General features: G+C 36.2%; 1 protein-coding gene across 2 annotated transcripts; it reads right to left on the minus strand.

Annotated features, from left to right (window-relative positions):
• Window positions 1-196: 196 nt before the first annotated feature.
• LOC132303603 (26S proteasome non-ATPase regulatory subunit 13 homolog A-like) lies at window positions 197-16,726 on the minus strand. 2 transcript variants are annotated; one of them, XM_059800937.1, is made up of 6 exons: window positions 16,475-16,724; window positions 6,994-7,440; window positions 6,276-6,356; window positions 2,616-2,812; window positions 2,419-2,518; window positions 197-744 (listed from the first exon to the last, which is right to left on the minus strand). In XM_059800937.1, the coding sequence occupies exons 1-6, from the start codon at window positions 16,622-16,624 to the stop codon at window positions 559-561; spliced, it is 1,161 nt and encodes a 386-aa protein (XP_059656920.1). In that variant the 5' UTR covers window positions 16,625-16,724; the 3' UTR covers window positions 197-558. The 2 variants fall into 2 exon arrangements, with proteins under 2 accessions (XP_059656920.1, XP_059656921.1); XM_059800938.1 differs by lacking the exon at window positions 6,276-6,356 and having other exon boundaries at window positions 16,475-16,726.
• Window positions 16,727-21,051: the final 4,325 nt, after the last annotated feature.

A 21,051-nucleotide genomic window follows, 5' to 3' on the forward strand; every position in this document is an offset into this window, starting at 1 on the left:
TAGGGCATGACAATAAGTTGCTTCACGCATACAACTAGAGAGGTAGGGCATGACAATAGGTTGCTTCACGCACACTCTTGTATATAAAGAACACATATTGTCCATGTTTGCCCTATTTATTCCATGGTAGAATTGGACCAATACAACTTGCGTTGTTCGTAGACCAGAACCACAATTAAATGTTGTGCAAAGAGGCTGCAAATAGAAATGCACTTGTCCACTGAACAGTGGATCATATGTGATTGTAACTCCGGGGAAAAAAAAAAACAGTACATAGTTTGATTAACATTCTTGAATAAAAAGACAGCCATTTTTTCTAATCGACGCACGACGTCTCTTGGCATGCCACCATAAGAAAGACAGTTCAAAAGCTGAAGTACAAGAAGAAGAGGCTGCTCCTTCCAAAAATGTGGGATTAGACAAAATACGATATGAAGCTTACAAACTTTGCCCAAGCAACTAACACTCTTCTTTTCGTATCTTTGCCGCACCTAGCTGTTTCTCTCTGGGCAATAAGAGATTGTTACAGAGGATAGGGAGGAAGTCCAGGAACAAAGATCACGATGCCACTAAATCGGGTGTTTCTGCTTCAACAGATAACAAAGCAGTGTGTACTTTGTCCATCCAATTGTCCAGGCGATCACGCAAAGATTTGACTTGGGGAATCCCCAAAACTCTGGGTTGCACCCATGAAACGTGAACTGTTCCCTCAACTTGATCAATTATCCCCTCGATAAGATGAACCTGCAGTTAAAAATCCCATTTTTTCAACTATAGACCGAGAAGCTTTCCTATAATTTCAGAAAGCCAAGCAAATAGCATATAAAACATATAAAAATGTGACAAACTAGAAAGTACACGGCCAGGAAAAAGCTCCAAGTGAACGATTATAAAAATAGATAATCATGTGTTTTGATTTAAAGAAATCATTCACAATGATGCTCATGAAAAAAAGTGGAAAAAATAATAGTAATAATAATTAAAGAAAACGAGAAAAGCACTACCTAAATTCACCCAACAACTTCTATAAGCATTTACAAGTGAGAGAATCATGTGTGCTATTGTAACAAGGGTCATTTGTCCCACATCGGATCCGAATGGAAAAGTGATTGGATATAAATAGGTGGGTATGCAGCACTACCCAACAACTTGAGCTTTTAGGTAAATGGGCAAGTGTCTACCCGTTACAGTTGGTATCAGAGTCAAACTCAATCCTTGATTCGGTATTACGCCAAGTGCTCGGCCCGGAAAGCATCCAGGTGAGCCAGCCCGGGTAGGCAGGATGGCCTGAGCCGCAACGAGAGCGTTGCGAGTTTGGGTGGGGGAGAATGTAACAAGGGTCATTTGTCCCACATCGGATCTGGATCGAAAAGTGGTTGGGTATAAATGGGGAGGTATGTAGCACTACCCAACAGCTTGAGCTTTTGGATAAATGGGCAAGCATTTAAAGCATTTAACCTCAAGTAGCTGCTAAAATGATATTATCATGAGGCCTCAGTCACCTACAGTTGCAGTCAAGGGCGAATCCAGGATTTGCCAATGGGGTGGGCTAATACTAGTAATAATATATATATATATATATATATATATATATATATATATATATATTTTTGGCAAGGCTAAAATTTACTATAATAATAAAATAAAATAAAATTTTTTTGGTGTGGGCTCAAAAAATTTTTTTTTTTACTGTAGCTCCCCCCTATATGCTTTCTCAGTGGTCATCCATCAGAATTAAGCTCTTCTGGAAACCAAATTATGGGACCTCTGTAATTTAGAAAATGCTGTCGGGTACCTAGTTAAACTTAGTGTCATCTGGCAACCTTACAAAGAGAAATTTAGAGGAAAAAAGGAAACAGATGATCTAATGTACCTAAAATACCGTCTGCCCAGAGTTTTCAGCATACCTTTCTTCCTGAAGTTCTTGCAATCTATCACCACTTTCAACAGGAATCCTATTTCCACCCTTCTCAAAGCCTTCAACTTTTCCTTCACTAATTAAATTCCTAAACCTAAGCTTTCCTTTGACCTAATACCACCATAAAAGAGACTATTCCACATTTCCTAAAGTCTTAACACATCAATTTCTTTTTCAAGCCATTTTGTTTCTACTACTGTACAAGTTACAATCTTTTTTCTTTAGGCAAAGCTTGCAGCATTTTCTCCATCAGTGCAATTTAGCTAATGCTACCGTCAATTAAATAGCAGTCCTCACTTGAACATTTACATTCCCAGTAAGTTCAACAATGAGACCAAGTAAACAAATAGGGAATGGTAACTGAAAAATTTAGTATGCTGGCATTTAATTTCAATACCCAAGAAAGTGATACGAAGCAATTCTTTATACAACATGTATCTCTATAGCCATGAATCAGTAAGTTTTGTCATTATTCAAAAATCATGAACATGAGTACTTACTGAAAGACTCTTCATTAGCAGATATTCCACGTCTTCTACAGTAAGCTTTGTGCGCTCTGCAATAGTACTTAAAGGTATAGTTCTATCTTCAGATGGTCGACTGCAAGAAAGCATATGTTACAGAAGTCAGTAACAAACTGTAATGCTAATAATTGATTTCCTTAAATCAAAATTTAAAGTTCACCCTACTAACACACCTGAAGATGATTTCCATCAGGCAGAGAATATTAATCTTTTCGAGAAGCTTTTTCTCATTCTCCACTAGTGCTGGTTGAGCACTCAGAGCAGTTCCATGCACACGACATAATTCTTGATAACGAACTAAATCACCACAGTTGAATGCTTCAAGAATGTAGTAGAGCCACTCAACCTTTGTGCCCAGAAGACTCTTTACCTGTAGAATTTAAAAGATGTCATAATCCTCATATAAAAGATGTCAATAGCGCAATATTTAGTAAATAAGAAGTGCCAAAATGAGGAGCCAAATTTAGCATTTTTCTAAATAGAATAGTATGGGAAATTGTCAAGGGACAGAGGTCAACAACTGTTAGTTCTGGATTGATGCCATCCAACTCACGTGAAAACAATGCAAGAAGGCAACAAAGTTCCGGCCAACATTTAATTTAATTTATTTTACAACATTCACTATAACATTAACCCACATGCAGTCCCATTAAAAGAGTAGAACAACGAGAAGAAAGAAAGAATAAAATCGTGAGAATCACCAAAAAAAATTTGCTTGCTTAGAGTACAATCTTCCCTTTGCACTTTCCGCCAAGCATTGAACTATACAATCTTGTCTCATGATAGCAATCATACCATACCCACCAGTAAAAATACCGTAAGACAAAGAAACCAATCATCTTGTCTCTTATATATGTTTACCATTGCCATAGTGTTCTAGGCTGTGCCAGCCAAAAGTACAACGGTGCTCTTATTTGTCTGAGGGTCAGAAAATTGGCCACAGAATAGATTAATGCCTTCAACACTAAATTTCAATAAAATATTAGAATTTCATGATTGCATAGTTAGATAAATGTTTCTCAAACGTGTTTATTCATTCTTATTCCTGTCTCCGAATAATTTTAATACATTATTCAGCAACAATTTTCTCGAATATGAATCTTATCCTATCCTCATTGGTTTAACCTTCAAGTTTGCTGAATCTGTATTTTATAGTCAAAGCATTATTAATGCACAATTAGCCTCAGCCTACAATCTCTTTAATCATTTTATTCTGGTTATGGATAAAACCAAACCCTAGTAATGATGCACAATCTCTTTCACATATCGAAGCGCGGTGCTAGCATCCACCCTTTTGACTCATTTACATTTTCTGTCATATATACTTCTTCGTTGTTATGCTACACATATTGAGCATCAAGATGCACTGCAGAACTGCAAACATGCATTACTTGAGTGTCTAAACATTTTAATCAAGAAATTGTCCAAGATATATACTAGCAAATAGTCTTTATCCAAATTGATTTGCAATTAGCTATGTGATTCATATTCCACAATTCCGCATTAGCTAAAAGAAATGCTCAGATTTGATTACTAATATCAAATATTCTATGTCCACTAGATTCCAAAATCAAAGCTCCCATACTATAGTAGAGGCTGTAGTGCTGTACTGCTGTAGAGAAACCCATAATTGGTTCCAAGGGTCTGCATATCATTTCACAAGCTTCATGGATACATGCATCCAAAGTTTTATGCTCTACCAAATCCTTGTTTCAGATAATGGAACCAGCTACATAAATCTCATTTTGCATCAACCCATCCAAAACGAGACTATCTGTAGAGGCTGTAGAGCAACCCATAATTGGTTCCAAGTTTCTGCATATCATTTCACAAGCTTCATGGACACACACATCCGAAGTTTTATGCTCAACCCAACCAAGTCCTTGTTTCAGATAAATGGAGCCAGCTACTTAAATATCATTTTGAATTTCAATCCATTCAAAATGAGACTATCTGTCAAATCATAACCATCATATCATTTTTTACTACCTCAACCCCATGGCCTTTTTGGTATCAGCATCATACCTAGACTAACCACTACAAAATCATGTCACTTCTCAAAGGTAAAGAAAAATAATAAAAATAAAATAAGAACCTTGTCAAAGAGTAAAATAGCATAGGGCCGAAAAATAGTATTAAAGCTTATTTAATTTAGTCACATTAGTTTTCTCTCGACCTCTATAAATATATCAATATCATTCCTTTTCTTTCAATTCAATAATAAATGTATTCAACATCATTATTTTTCTATTCTTTAAGATGTGCAGAAATGTCTTGTAATCTCATAATAAAACTAATTAAGGATGTTCCCTTATATGATGGTTTAACATGGACATAATGCCATATAATAACCTACAGGTTCATCAACAAGTACAAAAAATGAAATACAAGTCGGCACAAAACATTCATAATTAATATTGAATTAAAACCCAAATATCAGCTAATTACTTGTTAAACCCTGATGGAATGTAATATGCATTGACTTGAAACTGTGGCTGGTTAAAACAAAATTGCCAAACACTAATTCCAATCTGAACTTGATGCAAGGGGCCTGAGAAATACTGTACTAACTATCCTGCTAATTGACAGGGCTCGGTTAGTCACCTAGAAAGTCCACAGCAAGTAGAACTCCACTCCTAGTCTGCTATTAGTGATCAAACCCCAAAGAAAAAGAAATAGTTCATAGGAGAAAGAACCCTTGGAATTGGGTATTCCTTATCTCCTATTTTCCCTAATTCAGTTTTTTTTTTTTTTTTTAAAAAAAAAAAAAAAAAAACAAAAAGATTCCAGATACTACCAAACTTCCAGGAAACATTAATATCCCACTCATTCAGATTTAACTTAAAAATAATTTTCCAACCATATGCCTTGAGTTTCACAAAGTGCTCTGGAAACCTCTCTGTTATTCTACAATTGCAAATAGAGAAGGAAATATATTTATGAGCAGCACACTAACCACAAACCAATATTGCCTAAACAAGTAAATCTTTCCATTGAACCTAAACAGATAAAGAACACCCTTCCAAAGGATAATCCTTAACAGAGGAAAATTCATCACCGCTGCAAACATGGAGCATCTAAACTTTGCCATAATAACACCACAACATTAATGCATTTTGGGCACAGTGGCAAAAAGTGTCCATGCTTAAACTACGACTTGATTATTTTATCATTATTATTGTTTTAATTATTTTTACGCCACAACCCTTGAAAAATTAATCGAAACAATAAGAAGTAGAAAAGAGTTTAATTGAATTACTTCAACTTTTTATTTTATTATTTGTATGATGTAATGCACTGTGTGAAGATCTTGTCATTCTTAATCAAATAATTGATGTGGTTTTGAACCCTAAACCCTTCCATTTATCATTAAAACTTTGAAACATAGTATTTTAAGTACATTTAGTTGATCAAAAATGCAAAAAAAAAGATAATCATTCCACTCCATCCCAAAGATCTTGACTAAATATGATCTAGCCACTGGTCGACTTAAGCATCCACAACCCAAAATAAGACAGCATTTGCTGGGGCAACTTGCAAAACCCTTAGCGGGCATGTGTTGCACTTTGACCTGACCCCATGCACCTGATCACAGCCTACCAAATCATAAAGCGAAAAAGTTCAACTAAAGGGAGTGCACCCATAAAGAAAAGATCTTACAATCAAGTGCTTTGAGGTATCTTCGCAGGCAATAAGGGTGAACAAACAGATATATTTCCACGAGAATTAGTAAACAAGAGATAGAGCTGTACAGCTAAAACCATCTTGACGGCGGTCAAAGTAATCCAAGTTCAACTACAAGAGGAAAAAGTCAAGAATTTCAATATACTTACAATTGGATGTGCAAGCAGTTCCCCAAAGTTGTAAATGTTTTCTCCAAGCAAAGCAGAGAGTGATAAATCAAATGCCAAATCCTAAAATATGATTCAAGAAAGTATCACTAAGTTCATTTTAAAAATCGAAAGCTCAACAGGCCATGGAAGAAATCTATCGAGTTGAACAACATTAATCAAATAACATAAAAATTACAACGATCCATTCTTCCTTGATGAGATACTTTCATGCAAAGTTATTACTTTATGCTTGAAACTGTATACAACTCTTCTATCATATCATTCTTCTAACTACAGAAGATCTCGTAATTTTTGTTTCACTTTAAATAAAATTCACTCACATCATCCAAGCAAAAAGTTGATCGCACAAATTTGGATTTCAAAAGCCATCTTTAATTCAATACCACATTTGACCACAATAATAACATAGAAAATTGATCATTTTAAATAAATACAATTCAAAACTAGAGCTTAAAACTGGAAAATACAGAAAGGTGACTAAAATTTACAAGAAATTGAAAATAAATAAAAATATAATATTTTAACATGCAAAATAAAAATCTTTGGGAAAAAATCATTTATAACAACAAAATTTTAACCTTCCACTAATTTGACAAGCCAAAATAATCTTACTGAGTGACAGCAAATAAAATCATACAGTAATAAAATGCCTCAAATATTTTCAAAATTATTAGTAACGTAATAGATAATTGCTTACCAGCTTAAATGATTCTGATAGAGATTCTACTGATGTGTATGCCAAATAAAGAAGAGCACTTTTGTAGAATTCAGCAAATTCCTGGCGAGATTTATGATATTGAGATGAAACCCAATAGTAGTTTGCATATACAGTTGGATCAATATCAGTCATGCTGTCAAGCGTACTCTTCCCATCTTCTAGAAGTTTCTTGCTCTCTTTTTGGTTCCCTTTATCAAGCTCGAAGATAGCTATTTGCATCTTAATATAAAGGATCGGCTCCTCTATGCGCATCTCTTTAGTAGCTCGAAGCTTTTCAATCACCCCTTCAAGATAACTAATGGCAGCTTCTTTCTCTGCATACTGTCGAGAAACTATGACAGCAAAATGCGCAAGCTTGAGAAGATTGATCTTAGTCTCAAAGTCCGTGATGAAATTATGATAAAACTGTATAAGAGCATCACCAGCCTGAAATTTATAAAAAAATAAAACAAATATAAAAAATTTGTGTTACATGTCGCAAAAGCAAATATACACAAAAATAGTGTCTGTAACATGCCTTCAGTCAAGCTCAAACATATTTAGAAAAGATAATGACATCTATAAGTTGTAGATCACATTAACAAATTTCAGCAACATCCAATAAGCCAGGCAACTTAAGTAGGCAGCGCACCACCTATCAATAGCTAGGGGGTGAAAAATACTAACCTTATATGTTCTTCCATTTAGTACTAATTATATCATTCTACTTGACTGATTGTCACAACTTCCCTCCCTATGGTCCAATCAAGATTGACTGTTCAATGGTCCCCATACTGTACAAGCAAAAAAATCAACTTGACAGGACAATTTTAGCAAATTAATAGCTCCTTATTCTACCACCCAAAAAAAAAAAAAAAAATGTGTAGATATCAGTAACCTCTGTCTTAACATTGTAAATCATCTACTTCTCTCTCTCTTTAGAATGCTTGCTTTTAGTTTAGCACATCTTTCGGCATAACAGTGGTCCATAGGCAGTTGGCAAAAAAAAGGCCTGGGTGCCTGAAGGAAGAGTGCTGAGGAAGCAGCTTCATGCACTCTTCCACATTCAGGAGCCTTTTGAAGGAAAGGAAGGCTATAATCTTAAAATCAAAATCTTTGGAGCTGGTTAAAAGTTAAAACTGATGGCAAAGATAGAAGACAAGTGACTGTACACCTACACCTGCTTTTGAAGGAGTATCCCAGAAAGAAATCTGCAACGCTGGTTAAATGTAATTCTTAAGAGATTGTTGTCCTTTCCAAAGGACTGCAAACATTGTATGATTTATTAGGATTCAGGGAACTCACTCCACTTTACTTTGAATCTATACTGAATTTAACTACTGTTCTAATTCATGAGAGAGAGAGAGAGAGAGAGTATTCTGTATCAATATACTGTGTATTACCCTTAAGCCAAAATGAGGCTTATATGAAGGAAAAAAATTATAACCTAATTACACAATAATCCTAACTACTATGGGTAATTACATAATGACCCAACATAAATATATATATACATAAACATTCTAACACCCCCTCAAGCTGGAGAATATATATCAAATAATCCCAGCTTGGAATAGATATTCCTTAACCGGTTATGACCCGCTTTGGTAAACATATCAGCTAGTTGATCTTCAAACATCACAAATGGAGTAGAGATGCTCCCATTTAATATTTTTTCTCGAATGAAGTGACAATCAACCTCAATATCTTTGGTTCTCTCATGAAACACGGAATTTGATGCAATGTGAACAGCTGCTTGATTATCACGGAACAATGGAGTAGGAGCTTCAACTTTCAACCCCAGTTCTTTTAGAAAATGTTATATCCATGTCAACTCACTAGTGGTATGGGCCATTGCCCTATACTCAGCTTCAGCACTAGATCGAGCTACCACCGTTTGCTTTTTACTTTTCCATGTAACAAGATTTCCTCCTACAAATGTACAGTAGCCTGTAGTAGATCTCCTATCTGAAGGAGAACCAGCCTAATCAGCATCTGTAAAACCTTCCACCCTGAGATGACTATTTGATTTGTATAGTAACCCAAAACCTGGAGCTTGCTTGAGATATCGGATAATCCAAAGAACAGCAATCCAATGTGGCATTCTAGGAGCTCCCATGAACTGACTCACAACACTAACTGCATATGAAATATCATGTCGAGTGATAGTGAGATAAATTAATTTCCCAACAAGGCAACGAAATCTGCCCGGGTCATTAAATAGATCACCCTCATCAGACACAAGTTTTGTATTTGAATCTATAGGAGCATCAACCAGACGACCAACTGACATACCCGTTTCTTCTAGCAAGTCCAACACATATTTTCGTTAAGATAAACTTATACCCTCCTTGGATCTAGCAACTTCAATACCCAAGAAGTACCTAAGTTTACCCAAGTCTTTAGTGTGGAATCGATTTTGCAGAAACAACTTCAACTTAGCAATGCCTTCAGAATCATCACCTGTGATCACAATATCATCTACATACACCACAAGAAAAATGAAGCCAGCTTTAGTGCGCAGGTGAAATACCAAATGATCGATTTGGCATCTGTTAAAACCAAATTCTAATGCCGCCTCAGAGAATTTTCCAAACCAAGCCCGTGGAGATTGTTTCAATCCATACAAAGCCTTTTTAAGGCGACAAACAGTGTGACGATACTCCCCCTGAGCAACAAACCTAGGTGGTTGCTCCATATAAACTTCTTCAACCAGGTCACCATGTAAGAAGGCATTTTTGACATCCAATTGAAACAACGGCCAGTTACAATTGGCAGCAATGGAAATAAGAACTCAAATAGAAGAAATCTTAGCAACGGGGGAAAAAGTCTCATCATAATCAACACCATAAGTCTGAGTGTACCCCTTTGCCACTAGACAAGCCTTCAACTGCTCAATAGACCTATCGTGAAAGTATTTAACTGTGTAGACCCACTTACAACCAACCGTTTTGGAGCCCGGAGGTAAGGAAACAAGATCCCATGTTCGATTACGGTGAAGGGCATCCATTTCATCTACCATGGCTTGTCGCCAACCCGAATCAGAAAAAGCATCCTGCAAAGTCATGGGAACAAAAGTAGCAGACACTTTGGATAAAAAACAAGATAAAGAGGATGAAATATGACAGTATGAGACAAAGTTAGAAATGGGATGTGCAGTAACACACGACCGAATACCTTTACGGAGAACAATAGGCAAATCATCAGGTGAAGGCGTCAGATCCGAAGACTCTGAAGGAGATAGAGGGAGCGAAGCAGGCGGTCGAGGTCGTCAAGTATAAACCTGCAATAGGACAACGGAGCGAGGAGGTGCGGAAGCAGGAAACAGAGTGGGAACCGTTGGCATAGGTGGCTCAGAAGTAATATTGAGAGGAGTAGTAGAATCAGAAAAATATGGGAGAGACTCAGAAAATGAGACATCAGCACTAGTGAAATAGCGTTGAAAATGAGGACTATAACAACGATAGCCCTTTTGAGTGCGAGAATACCCAAGAAAAACACACTTAGTGGCACGAGGGTCGAGTTCCTCAAGACCGGGTCCAAGGTTATGGACATAATACACACATCCAAAGACCCGCGGACTAAGATTAAACGATGCGGAGTCGGAAAATAGAACAGAATGAGAGATTTACCTTTTAACACTGACGAGGGCATCCAATTAATAAGATGACATGCCGTGAGAACAGCATCACTCTAAAACCGTTTGGGAACATGCATATGAAATAAAAGGGCACGACAGACTTCTAGGAGATGACGATTTTTACGTTCAGCTACTCGTTTTGTTGCGGAGTATAAGTACAAGATGATTGATGAATGATGCCTTTAGCATGAAAATAAGTCTCAAAAGGGTCCGAGAAATATTCTTTGGCATTGTCAAAACGTAAAACTTTAATGGAACACCCAAATTGAGTTTTTATTTCTTTGCGAAATATTTGGAAAATAGAGAACTCCTCAGAACAATTTTACATTAAAAACAACCAAGTCATCCGAGAATGATTATCCACAAAAGTCACAAAATAACGAAATCCATTAATAGAAATATGTTTTATTGGTCCCCATACATCTGAATGAACTAACTGAAAAGGACTAGCAACACGATTATTAGCTCTCAGTTTGAAAGATACACGACAATGCTTACTAAGCTGACATGTTTTACAAGACATGGACTCAATACGACTAAGACCGGGGACTTGACGCTGCAAAACTGATAATGATGGGTGGCCGAGACGACAATGCCACTGGAAAGAAGACAAAGATGATTGAAGAGCCATGGGAGATGGTGCAAGATCGAAGTAATACAAGCCACCTACTTCATGTCCCGTATCAATCCTCTTCTTCGTCTTGAGATCCTGAAAAAGACAACACGTGGGATAAAATGTAGCGGAGCAGTTAAGAGATTTAGTAAGTTTACTAATGGACAACAAATTAAAAGGGAATTGAGGAACATATAACACTGAGGAAAGGGACATAGAAAAGGTAAGATGAATAGTTCCCAAACCCAAAACTTTAGTTGATGATCCATTAGCAAGAGTAACACTTTGAGAGGAAGGAACAGACTGAAAATCAGATAAGAGATGATAACTACCAGTCATGTGATCGGATGCGCCAGAGTCAAGAATCCAAGGACTCTGACTAGAGGACAAAAGACATGCAAGGGCACTACCTCATTGGGTAAAGGACCCATGGAAGATGAGGTGGAAGGCCATTGTTGAGACAGAAACTGAGCATACTCATCGTGGGGAATCGTGACCATAGCAGTCTCAACACCCACATGTGGAGCAGTGGGTGTGGCAGAGAAAGAAGAATCCCCGTCATTAGAAGTCACTTGATGTGCATATGAGGAAGGTGGCGGTTTCCTAAGAAGATCCCAACAGTAATTGACAGTGTGATTAGTAAGACCGCAGTGAGTGCAAAGTTTTGAGTCTCTGCCTCTGCCACGACCACGACCACAGCCACGAGTAAAACGACCACCACCGCCACGAGAAGACTGAAAGCCACCCTGGTTCACAACTAAGCCAGAACGTTCACTGCTAGGAGGAGCAGTGACACCACTTGAAGCACCCCCTAAAGCGCCACTAGATAAAGTAGCACGCTGGAGTCTGGATAACATATCAGGAAGAAAGGGAAGTGCAGGGCTACCCAAAATCTGTGCTCGAACAGGTTTATACTCTTGTGACAATCCTGTGAGAACCCGAACAACATTAAAATCCTCACGTTGTTGTTGTATGCTTTTCACATCAGAGGTGATGGGTTGATACAAGTTCATTTCTTCACAAAGTCCCATTGCTCGTGAGAGGTATTCTTCTAAACTGTGAGTCCCTTGCTGGAGGTCAAAAAATTGTCTACACACCTTGTTAGAAGATGTTATATTTGGAAAATATTATTATAGGAACTCTTAAATTACTCCTTGACAGGATATTTGATATGAGAATATCATAGGAGAGATTTTAGCCTATGATAGAATATTGATTAGAGTGATTTATGGTATTGATTTTAGGAATCTTCCATTAATGTATTTTTCATATTTATCACCTCTATTCTTTCACCTATAAATAGAGGTGATCATTGTATACAAAGATTAAGAGAGAATATATTATAAAGTGATGTAGCCCCTTGGGCTCTTTGTGCCGGGATGTAGGCCCTAGTGTCTGAACCACGTAATATCCTTGTATTCTTCGTGTTTCATATCTCTCTTTGCTTCTGTTTTATACTTTACAACATGGTATCAGAGCCTAATTTCTCTTCCTAGGTTCAGACCCCTATTTTGGGGTATTCCCTTAGCATCTAAAATGTTGCTAAGGGTCTCTCGGTGCTATTTGTGCCTTGTTTGGGCTGCCGGTTTGTTCGGCGATAATGTTTTTGCCTTTCCCGTGTCTCCGGCAATTTTATTGACTTGTTTGGGCTACCGGTGTGTTCGGTAGCATTGTTCGTCACCTTCGCCATGTGTTCGGTGATATGTGGACTTGTTTGGATTGCCAGTGTGTTCGGTACCATTGTTCGTCACCTTCGCCACGTGTTCGGTGCTATGTGGACTTGTTTGGGCTACCGGTGTATTCGGTAGCATTGTTCTTCGCATTCAGCGTGTCTCTAGCAGTTTTATTGTCTATTTCCAAATCGTTGGAAAATGATTTGTTTCATGATTTGATAGGCAAGCTGAGCGTTATTTCCATACACCCTTCAGCTAGAGGGGGAGTGTTAGAAGATGTTATATTTGAAAAATATTATTATAGGAACTCTTAAATTACTCCTTGACAGAATATTTGATATGAGAATATCATAGGAGAGATTTTAGCCTATGATAAAATATTGATTAGAGTGATTTATGGTATTGATTTTAGGAATCTTCCATTAATGTATTTTTCATATTTATCACCTCTATTCTTTCACCTATAAATAGAGGTGATCATTGTATACAAAGATTAAGAGAGAATATATTATAAAGTGATGTAGCCCCTTGGGCTCTTTGTGCCGTGGATGTAGGCCCTAGTGTCTGAACCACGTAATATTCTTGTATTCTTCGTGTTTCATATCTCTCTTTGCTTCTGTTTTATGCTTTACAACACACCTTATAAGTTCTGATTATATTACCAGCACCTGAATATAACTATTGGAGTCGGGTCCATATCTCCTTGGCAGTGTCCAAATATAACAAGTTGGAGCTAATATGGGGTTCAATACAATTCATCATTAAGGAGATGTTCTGACCATCCCTTTGTTCCTATGAACTGAAATCAGCATCACTAGCTTTGGGTTTATCCTTAACCAAATGAGTGCCAAAGCCTTTGGCATTTAGGAAAATGGCTACTGACTTGGCCCATAAAATGTAATTTTTGCCATTAAGCTTGACTGAAGTCATGGGAAGATTGAAGGAGGTAGAAGATAACAAGTCTGAACTGGCAGCCATGGAGAAGATAACAAAAAAAAAAAAAAAAAACGAACCTAAAAAAATTGCAGAATCTGTATTCTAACCGGATCTGCAGTCGGGTAGGATCTGGGCAGTCGGGTCGGATCTAAGCAACCAGTTCGGGCCTGGGCGAACTGGGCTAGATCAAAACCAGGTCTCTAATATCCCGGTTTTAGTAAACCAGGGTTGGAATAGTATAACCGCGTAGCCAAACACGGTTGTTCTTCTTCAAAACCCCATCGACAGACGCCGGCAAGCACTCAGCGACAACGGCAACCCAATCACAAGTAGCAGCCAACTCAATAATCAGCGGCACCACACCGAATCAGAACCTCTGCAATTTCCGACCAAGAGAAAAGACAAATCGATAAAGCCTCACCTCTGCAAATAACGACGGTGGATGTCGGCAAGCTTGCTGACAACCAAAGCCGCAACAACACGAGCAGCCAAAGGGGCTTCAGATCTGACGACGACAAATGAGGCTTCAGATCTGAGGACGACGACGACGACGACGAATGAGGTTCTCAACCTGCCGGCGACCAAAACTTTCGGCAAAGACACCACCAACACACTCGCGATTCCGATCGCGATTCCAATCTCATATAAGAACGACAAAATTGTCGTTTCCCACACCCATGAATTCATATAGATCTGATACCATGTTCTAATTCATGAGAGAGAGAGAGAGAGAGAGAGAGAGAGAGAGTATTTTGTATCAATATATTGTGTATTACCCTTAAGCCAAAATGAGGCTTATATAAAGGAAAATAGTTATAACCTAATTACACAATGTTACTTAATTACACAATAATCCTAACTACTATGGGTAATTACATAATGACCCAACATAAATATATATATACATAAACATTCTAACAACAACAAAACTTATATTTTATTTACAAACCATTTCAATAGTTTCTTGTTACAGAGAATAATGCCATTGCAGCATAAATTCAAAGTTTGTACCCAATAAAAAATTCCACAAAATCTCAAGAGGAATATTTTGGAAGTGCTTCTTTGGAAACCTAATACAACCGACCATTGGACTAGTTTGGTTCAAACACAAAACACTCACCAATCGAAATTACTCTATAAGCAAATTTTCCACATATGGGAAATTAGGGACACCGAGTTAACCCACCAAATTATCCACCTGAACAATAGGAGCCATCTATGGTAACCCCAGTAGTTAGTGATGACAGTAGCTTCTTATCCATTATAGGTGAAAAACTAAAGGAATAAAGAAAGGAGGACATTTAAAATGTTCCAATTGGAACAAACAAATTATTGAACCAAAATTGTAAATTGTTGCACACGCCATATGATCTTCAATACAACTATACAAGAAAATGAAAGAGAGTATTGTGGACTTAAAAAGAGTGAAAATAAAGAACATATGAAAGTTTCATAAAGTAGAAACCTTCAATGGCCCTCCCATCCATGGGCGAGCATGCCAAAAAAAATTTTAAAAAATATTAGTCAAAACAAAAAAATTAAAAGAGAACTGACAGAGAGTTGGAGGAGGAAGTAATTGATCAATCTAGGCTCATACACACATTTTGTTTAAAACAGCTTATTTATCTTTTTGATAAGTGCATTTTCACTAATGACAATATACAATTCAACACATGAAATAGCAAGCAAAAGAACGTTCTCACATAATGCAACACGGGAAGGGGGAAAGAAACTCAAGAGTCCACATTACACTGTGAAAAATGACAGTCCAACAAATCCTACAATAAAATTCACAAATTTTATAATATTTTATATTGAGAAAAATGATATTAAATATCATTTCTTCTTGGATAGAACATGTTTCTTGTGATCAATGCAAGATAAGGGGTCATGTATTTCCTCATCAACAAATTAATTGGATCTCCAAAGATGTTTAAACCATTAATTTGGAAATTTTCCCATATATATCCAACATCGCATATGGAAATAGAAATATAGCTGCATATACACCACAACCTTTGGACTAGTGTTCTACTAGTACATATCAGTATCTCTCTGTTCACCCGCAAGATTCTAACAAAAAAATTGGGTTTCCTAGTTTTTGTTCAGTATGCCTTCAATTTTGCTTTTTCCTCCTTTCAAACTACAAAATTCACAAATTGAATTTTATATCCTAAAAAAGGCACTATAAGATTCCTTCGGTTGGTTTAAATTCTCCATCTTTGAAATATAACCACCTAAATATTCAACTTTGGTTTCACTATATTCCCTTCGATACTTTCAAAACCAAATAACAACTTGTAAACCTGAAAAAATAAATAAATAGCAACTTAACCATTTTTAGGGACACCGACAATATCTAGAGCAAATTAAACCCTAATTTTCCAAAATCAACCATGACCCCTAACGAGATCTCCAAACCCTAATCTCAGTTATAAAAAAAAAAAACAAAACACATCGTCTCCACCTACACCAGACAATCAAAAGCCCTAACATTCGCCAAGTCCAAACTCATCACATGGCAAAAATAGTTAAACAATATATTTACTTATATATACACATATATACATAGAAATTGTCACTGAAAACAGTGCAGGAATCGAAATTGAAGAGACTGGCCTGGAAAACAGCGAGAGCGACGAACTGTTCGAGCTTGAGAGTGAGCTGGTGCCATAGCTTCTTTTGGTACAGATCTGCTAAGGTATTGTACCAATCAGATAGCTCTGGATGGGCATTGCGTAGAGAATCTAGGTATTGCAGAGCGGCCATGGGGGACTCGGACGATGAACACGAAGCTAGAGAGAGAGTAGAGAGAGTTTTAGAGAGAGAGGGAGAAATTGAGACATGTTTTGTGTGTCTACGTATTTATATATAGATATATAAATATATAATTATAAACCCCTCTCTCTCCTATTCTTTTCTTTTGTTCAAAGAAAGGAGTGGAAAGTTGGAGAATTTTGAATCTGGAGCGTTACTGTAATTTGGATGATGATAATGGGCATCTTATGAAAGGAAATTTTATGGGTTAATAAAACACAAAAATTAAATACATAAAATTCACAATAAATACGTAAAACACAATTTAAGTAACAAAGTTAGGTAATATGAATTGAGAAAGAAAATGTGAATTTTGAGATAAAATGGCACATGCATCCATGTTCACCTAGCCACTTATTACAAAAAAAAATAAAATAATTTTATATGCTCGAATTGGAATCCCACTTTATGTACATTTACACACAAACAAACAAAAAAAAAAAAAAACTCTCAATATCACTTTTTGGATAAATCGTAAATTTTGAAGTCCTGAGTTCGATTATCACAAAATACAAAAATTTATATTTGAAAGTATCGAATCAGTGTTTTGAATTTGAGATTGGAGAAAGTTTAGTTCAAAATTTGTACTAAATTTTCTCCAATCTCAAATTCAAAGTGTCGATTTGGTATCGCCAAATATAGCATAAGTAAACTTAATATGAATGATTTGTGGTTGCACATATTCAAAATTTGCAAACTATCAAAGAGTTCAAAGTGGCTAATGAGCAAATGAGTTAATTATTGATTTTTTTTTTTTTTTTTATAAATAAAGTGTCTTTGTGTCATTACTTTTAAACTTAGAAAAAATAATAAAATGAGATGATAATAATTTAAGTAAGAAATACATTCACAGTGTCCTTTAAAAAAAACATGGAAGAGGTTCCTTTATTTTTTATTTTTATCATTTGAAAGGCACAAAAGCGAAGCCAAAGTGGTAGTACAGAGGCATAAGTCAAGCCAGATAAATGCATACAATCATGAAGCAAAACAAGAAAAATAAAGAACGAGATCCAGATTTGTTGAGAAAGAGCCACCGCTCTAGGATAGAAACCACTAAAGGAGAAGAGCAGCAATTGGAGTGACCAAAGGTCAAATCATCATCAAGACAACAGCTCTAAAGCTGTATCCACAAGGCACTTTCGCACACTCAACCTCGTACAAGATCAAATCAAGCTGGGAAAAACAAAAATTGACCTAGATCAGAGATCTAGCCAAAGGGAAAACAACAGATCCACCCTGTCGAGCCGGAAATAAACCAAACAAAAGCAGATCTAGCCACACAAAAACAAAAAAACGACGTGAAAATCACCCACAGGGCAAACTTATTGAGACACGTTGAAGTTATTAACATGTGAGAGGCAAGCAAGGGCACATCCCCACTCCCATGGAAGGGAGCAGGGAGCAAAACGGAATGGGGACAAGCGGCTGAGAGAGAGAATAGAGGAAAGGTGTTCCTTTATACACAATCCATATTCTAACCGTTAAAATAATAAATAATAATATTTAATAATGTCAAATATGATTTTTATTAAAGCATACATTAACAGTTTCAAATCAAAAGGAGAGTTTATGAAATTTAATTAAATGATATGACTTTTATGAAAACATATATTTAACATTTTCAAATCAGATGGAGGTGGATAACATGAGTTGGGCAATGGAGAAAAAAAAATTTAAGGTATTATTTGGTTTGTCGATTAACTTCTCAAGTGGGATCCAATAGTCACTTAAAATGCATTTGTATGGTATTATTTTTAAACAGTTAAAGTTAGTTCTTCAAAGTGATTAGTATTTACCTATTAACTAGGGTGCACAAAAGAACCGTAGAATCGTTTGGAATTGGAACTGAACCGAATCGAAACCAGAATCACTAGAACCAGTTCCATAGCGATTCTGATTCTAGTTTCGGTACCAAAATTAAGGAACCGTTAGGGAACGGTTCCAGTTCCAATTTTTGGTTAGGAACTGTTAGGAACCGGAACCGCAAGGGCTAGGACCGGAACCGCAAGAACTGGTTCTTAGTGGTTCCGATTCCAAAATTTAAGGAACCATTTCTCACGATTCCGTTTCAATTCCGATTCCACCCAGAACCGCACAAAATGGAACCATGTGCACCCCTATTATTAACTATTATTCAACATAAATCAAATATGTTTTTGTTATTTTTTATTCCACCACCAGAATAATCTTATAATACTCTAACCGATTTTTTTGTGCGACTCTTCAGCCCTCCTAATAAGGTCGAGAAATAATTTTCTATTTTGTATTATATTATAGATGTCATGAATATTTTTGTCAATTAAATGAAGAGACAAAAAGAGAATAAAGAAAAAGAAGAAGAGCGCATTAGAAGAAAAAGCAAGTGCATTTGCCATCTCTCTAATTAATTACTATAAAACTGTTATTTCATCACAATATTACACCTTGTTATTTATACAGTACAATGTACAAATTATGTAAATTATTTTGTATGGTAAGTAAATTAATTTTATCAATGATTTTTTTTTTCAACGGGAAAAAAGAAATTTAACTCATTCATCCTAATTCTTTTTTCCTCCAAGGGCCCAAACTCTTTATAATTCAATCCTCCAGTTACGGATGCAACTTGGGTTGGATAACCTGAACCTAACCCGAGCCTAACCTGATTTTTCACTAGTTTGGGCAATCATTTTTATAATTAAGGTTAGGCTTGGGTTGAAACATCTCAATCTGAATTTAATTAGGTTTGGGCTTGGGTTGAAGTACTTGCAACCCGAGTCAATTCGAACTTGAATTTTAATATTATTTTCACATATATTTTTACTTTTAAATACATTATATATAATATGTGACGTTTCTGATTTTTCCTATTTTTCATTTTCTGGGAATTTTTTTGATTTTCTAGATTATTTTAATCATTTGCCTCGTTTTATATACTGGACACTGTGGGGGTGTGTCGAGTGTGTTTTGAAAGTGGGTGGAGCATTTCCCTGAGTTCAAGATTCTTGGAAATGCATTGGTTGCCATTTCAGCATTTTTTCGTTTTTCAGACTAGGAGGTTCGGTGGAACCCACTACCTTGGTTGTTGAGCACGGATGTTGTGTCTCAGGTCCATTGCATTTCATGCATCGTTATTTTGTGCATATTTAAATATGTTAGATTGTGTGGTTGTAATTTAATTTGTGTATATGTATAATAATATTAGTAAAGAAGATATTTAAGCAAGTGGGACCCACCTTTATATTCCCTCATTACAGATGACCACATATGGTCATCTCCATATCATTGTTTTTCTCACGCTGAAACTCCTTCTCTACAAGAAATATTCCTCTCTCTAAATCACATATATTTAAGCTCAAATTTCATCATCTTTCACTTGGATTTCAACTTGGCCACTGAAGGCAAAGTTGATGAGCGCATCGAGGCCTATGTATTGATCGAAGCAGATTATTGATTAGGTGATTTTGAGGAATTCGAAATTGGGGCTTTTGGAAGCTTTGGCTATATTTGTTAAGGTAGGAGTACTAAACCGTACAACATTTGATTAGTGAGTTATCTTCTATAATGTGAGTATAGTATGTGGAAATTGTGAATCTTGTTATGGTTGTTAAAAATTTTCTATGAAAAGTATGTTGGGTGTTCTTATGAATCTTGTTATGGTTGTTGGGTGTTTTTCCATGAAAAGTTTCATATGAATCTTATTATTATGCTAGTTTCTTGCAAATATGAATAATGTTCTATATGTTAACATGCTATGGTTGTGTAGTTGATAACATGCTATGGTTCTTATGAATCTTGTTATGGTTGTTGGGTGTTTTTCCATGAAAAGTTTCATATGAATCTTATTATTATGCTAGTTTCTTGCAAATATGAATTATGTTCTATATGTTAACATGCTATGGTTGTATAGTTGATAACATGAGAATTGTGGTAGTACTTGATAGATAAAGCATGCGAATATGATTGTGATGTAATGTATAAGTTTTCATAGTACTGAAATGTATGTAGCATTCATACATTAGCATGGGTAAGGGAAAGGGGAAATTGAGTTATTGGAAGGAGAAGGAAATTATTTTGGAAAAAAGGGTTTTGGAAATGGGGAGTGACATCTTATAACATGGATTTACATAACATTGCACTTATGATGAGTAGATTGTAAGTGATGGTATGTTTTTCCCCAAAATAAATATGACCTCCCTCTCTATACGCTATTCTTTGTTTGGATTGAAGGGGTCATTAAGGAGTACGTTTTAGGCACTTCTTACTGGGCCGTTGTGCTCACCCATTATTATCATTTTTTAAGGTATGACCATGACGTGGTTGAAGATGGACCTCACAAGTATAGCTAAGATTGGCGGATACATTTTTGACAATTTTGTAATTAATGCTTGGTGGATGTA

Source organism: Cornus florida, unplaced genomic scaffold, assembly GCF_030987335.1.
Source record: "Cornus florida cultivar Cherokee Brave unplaced genomic scaffold, ASM3098733v1 CherokeeBrave_3.0.0_Hap2_Chr04, whole genome shotgun sequence".
Lineage (NCBI taxonomy): Eukaryota > Viridiplantae > Streptophyta > Magnoliopsida > Cornales > Cornaceae > Cornus > Cornus florida.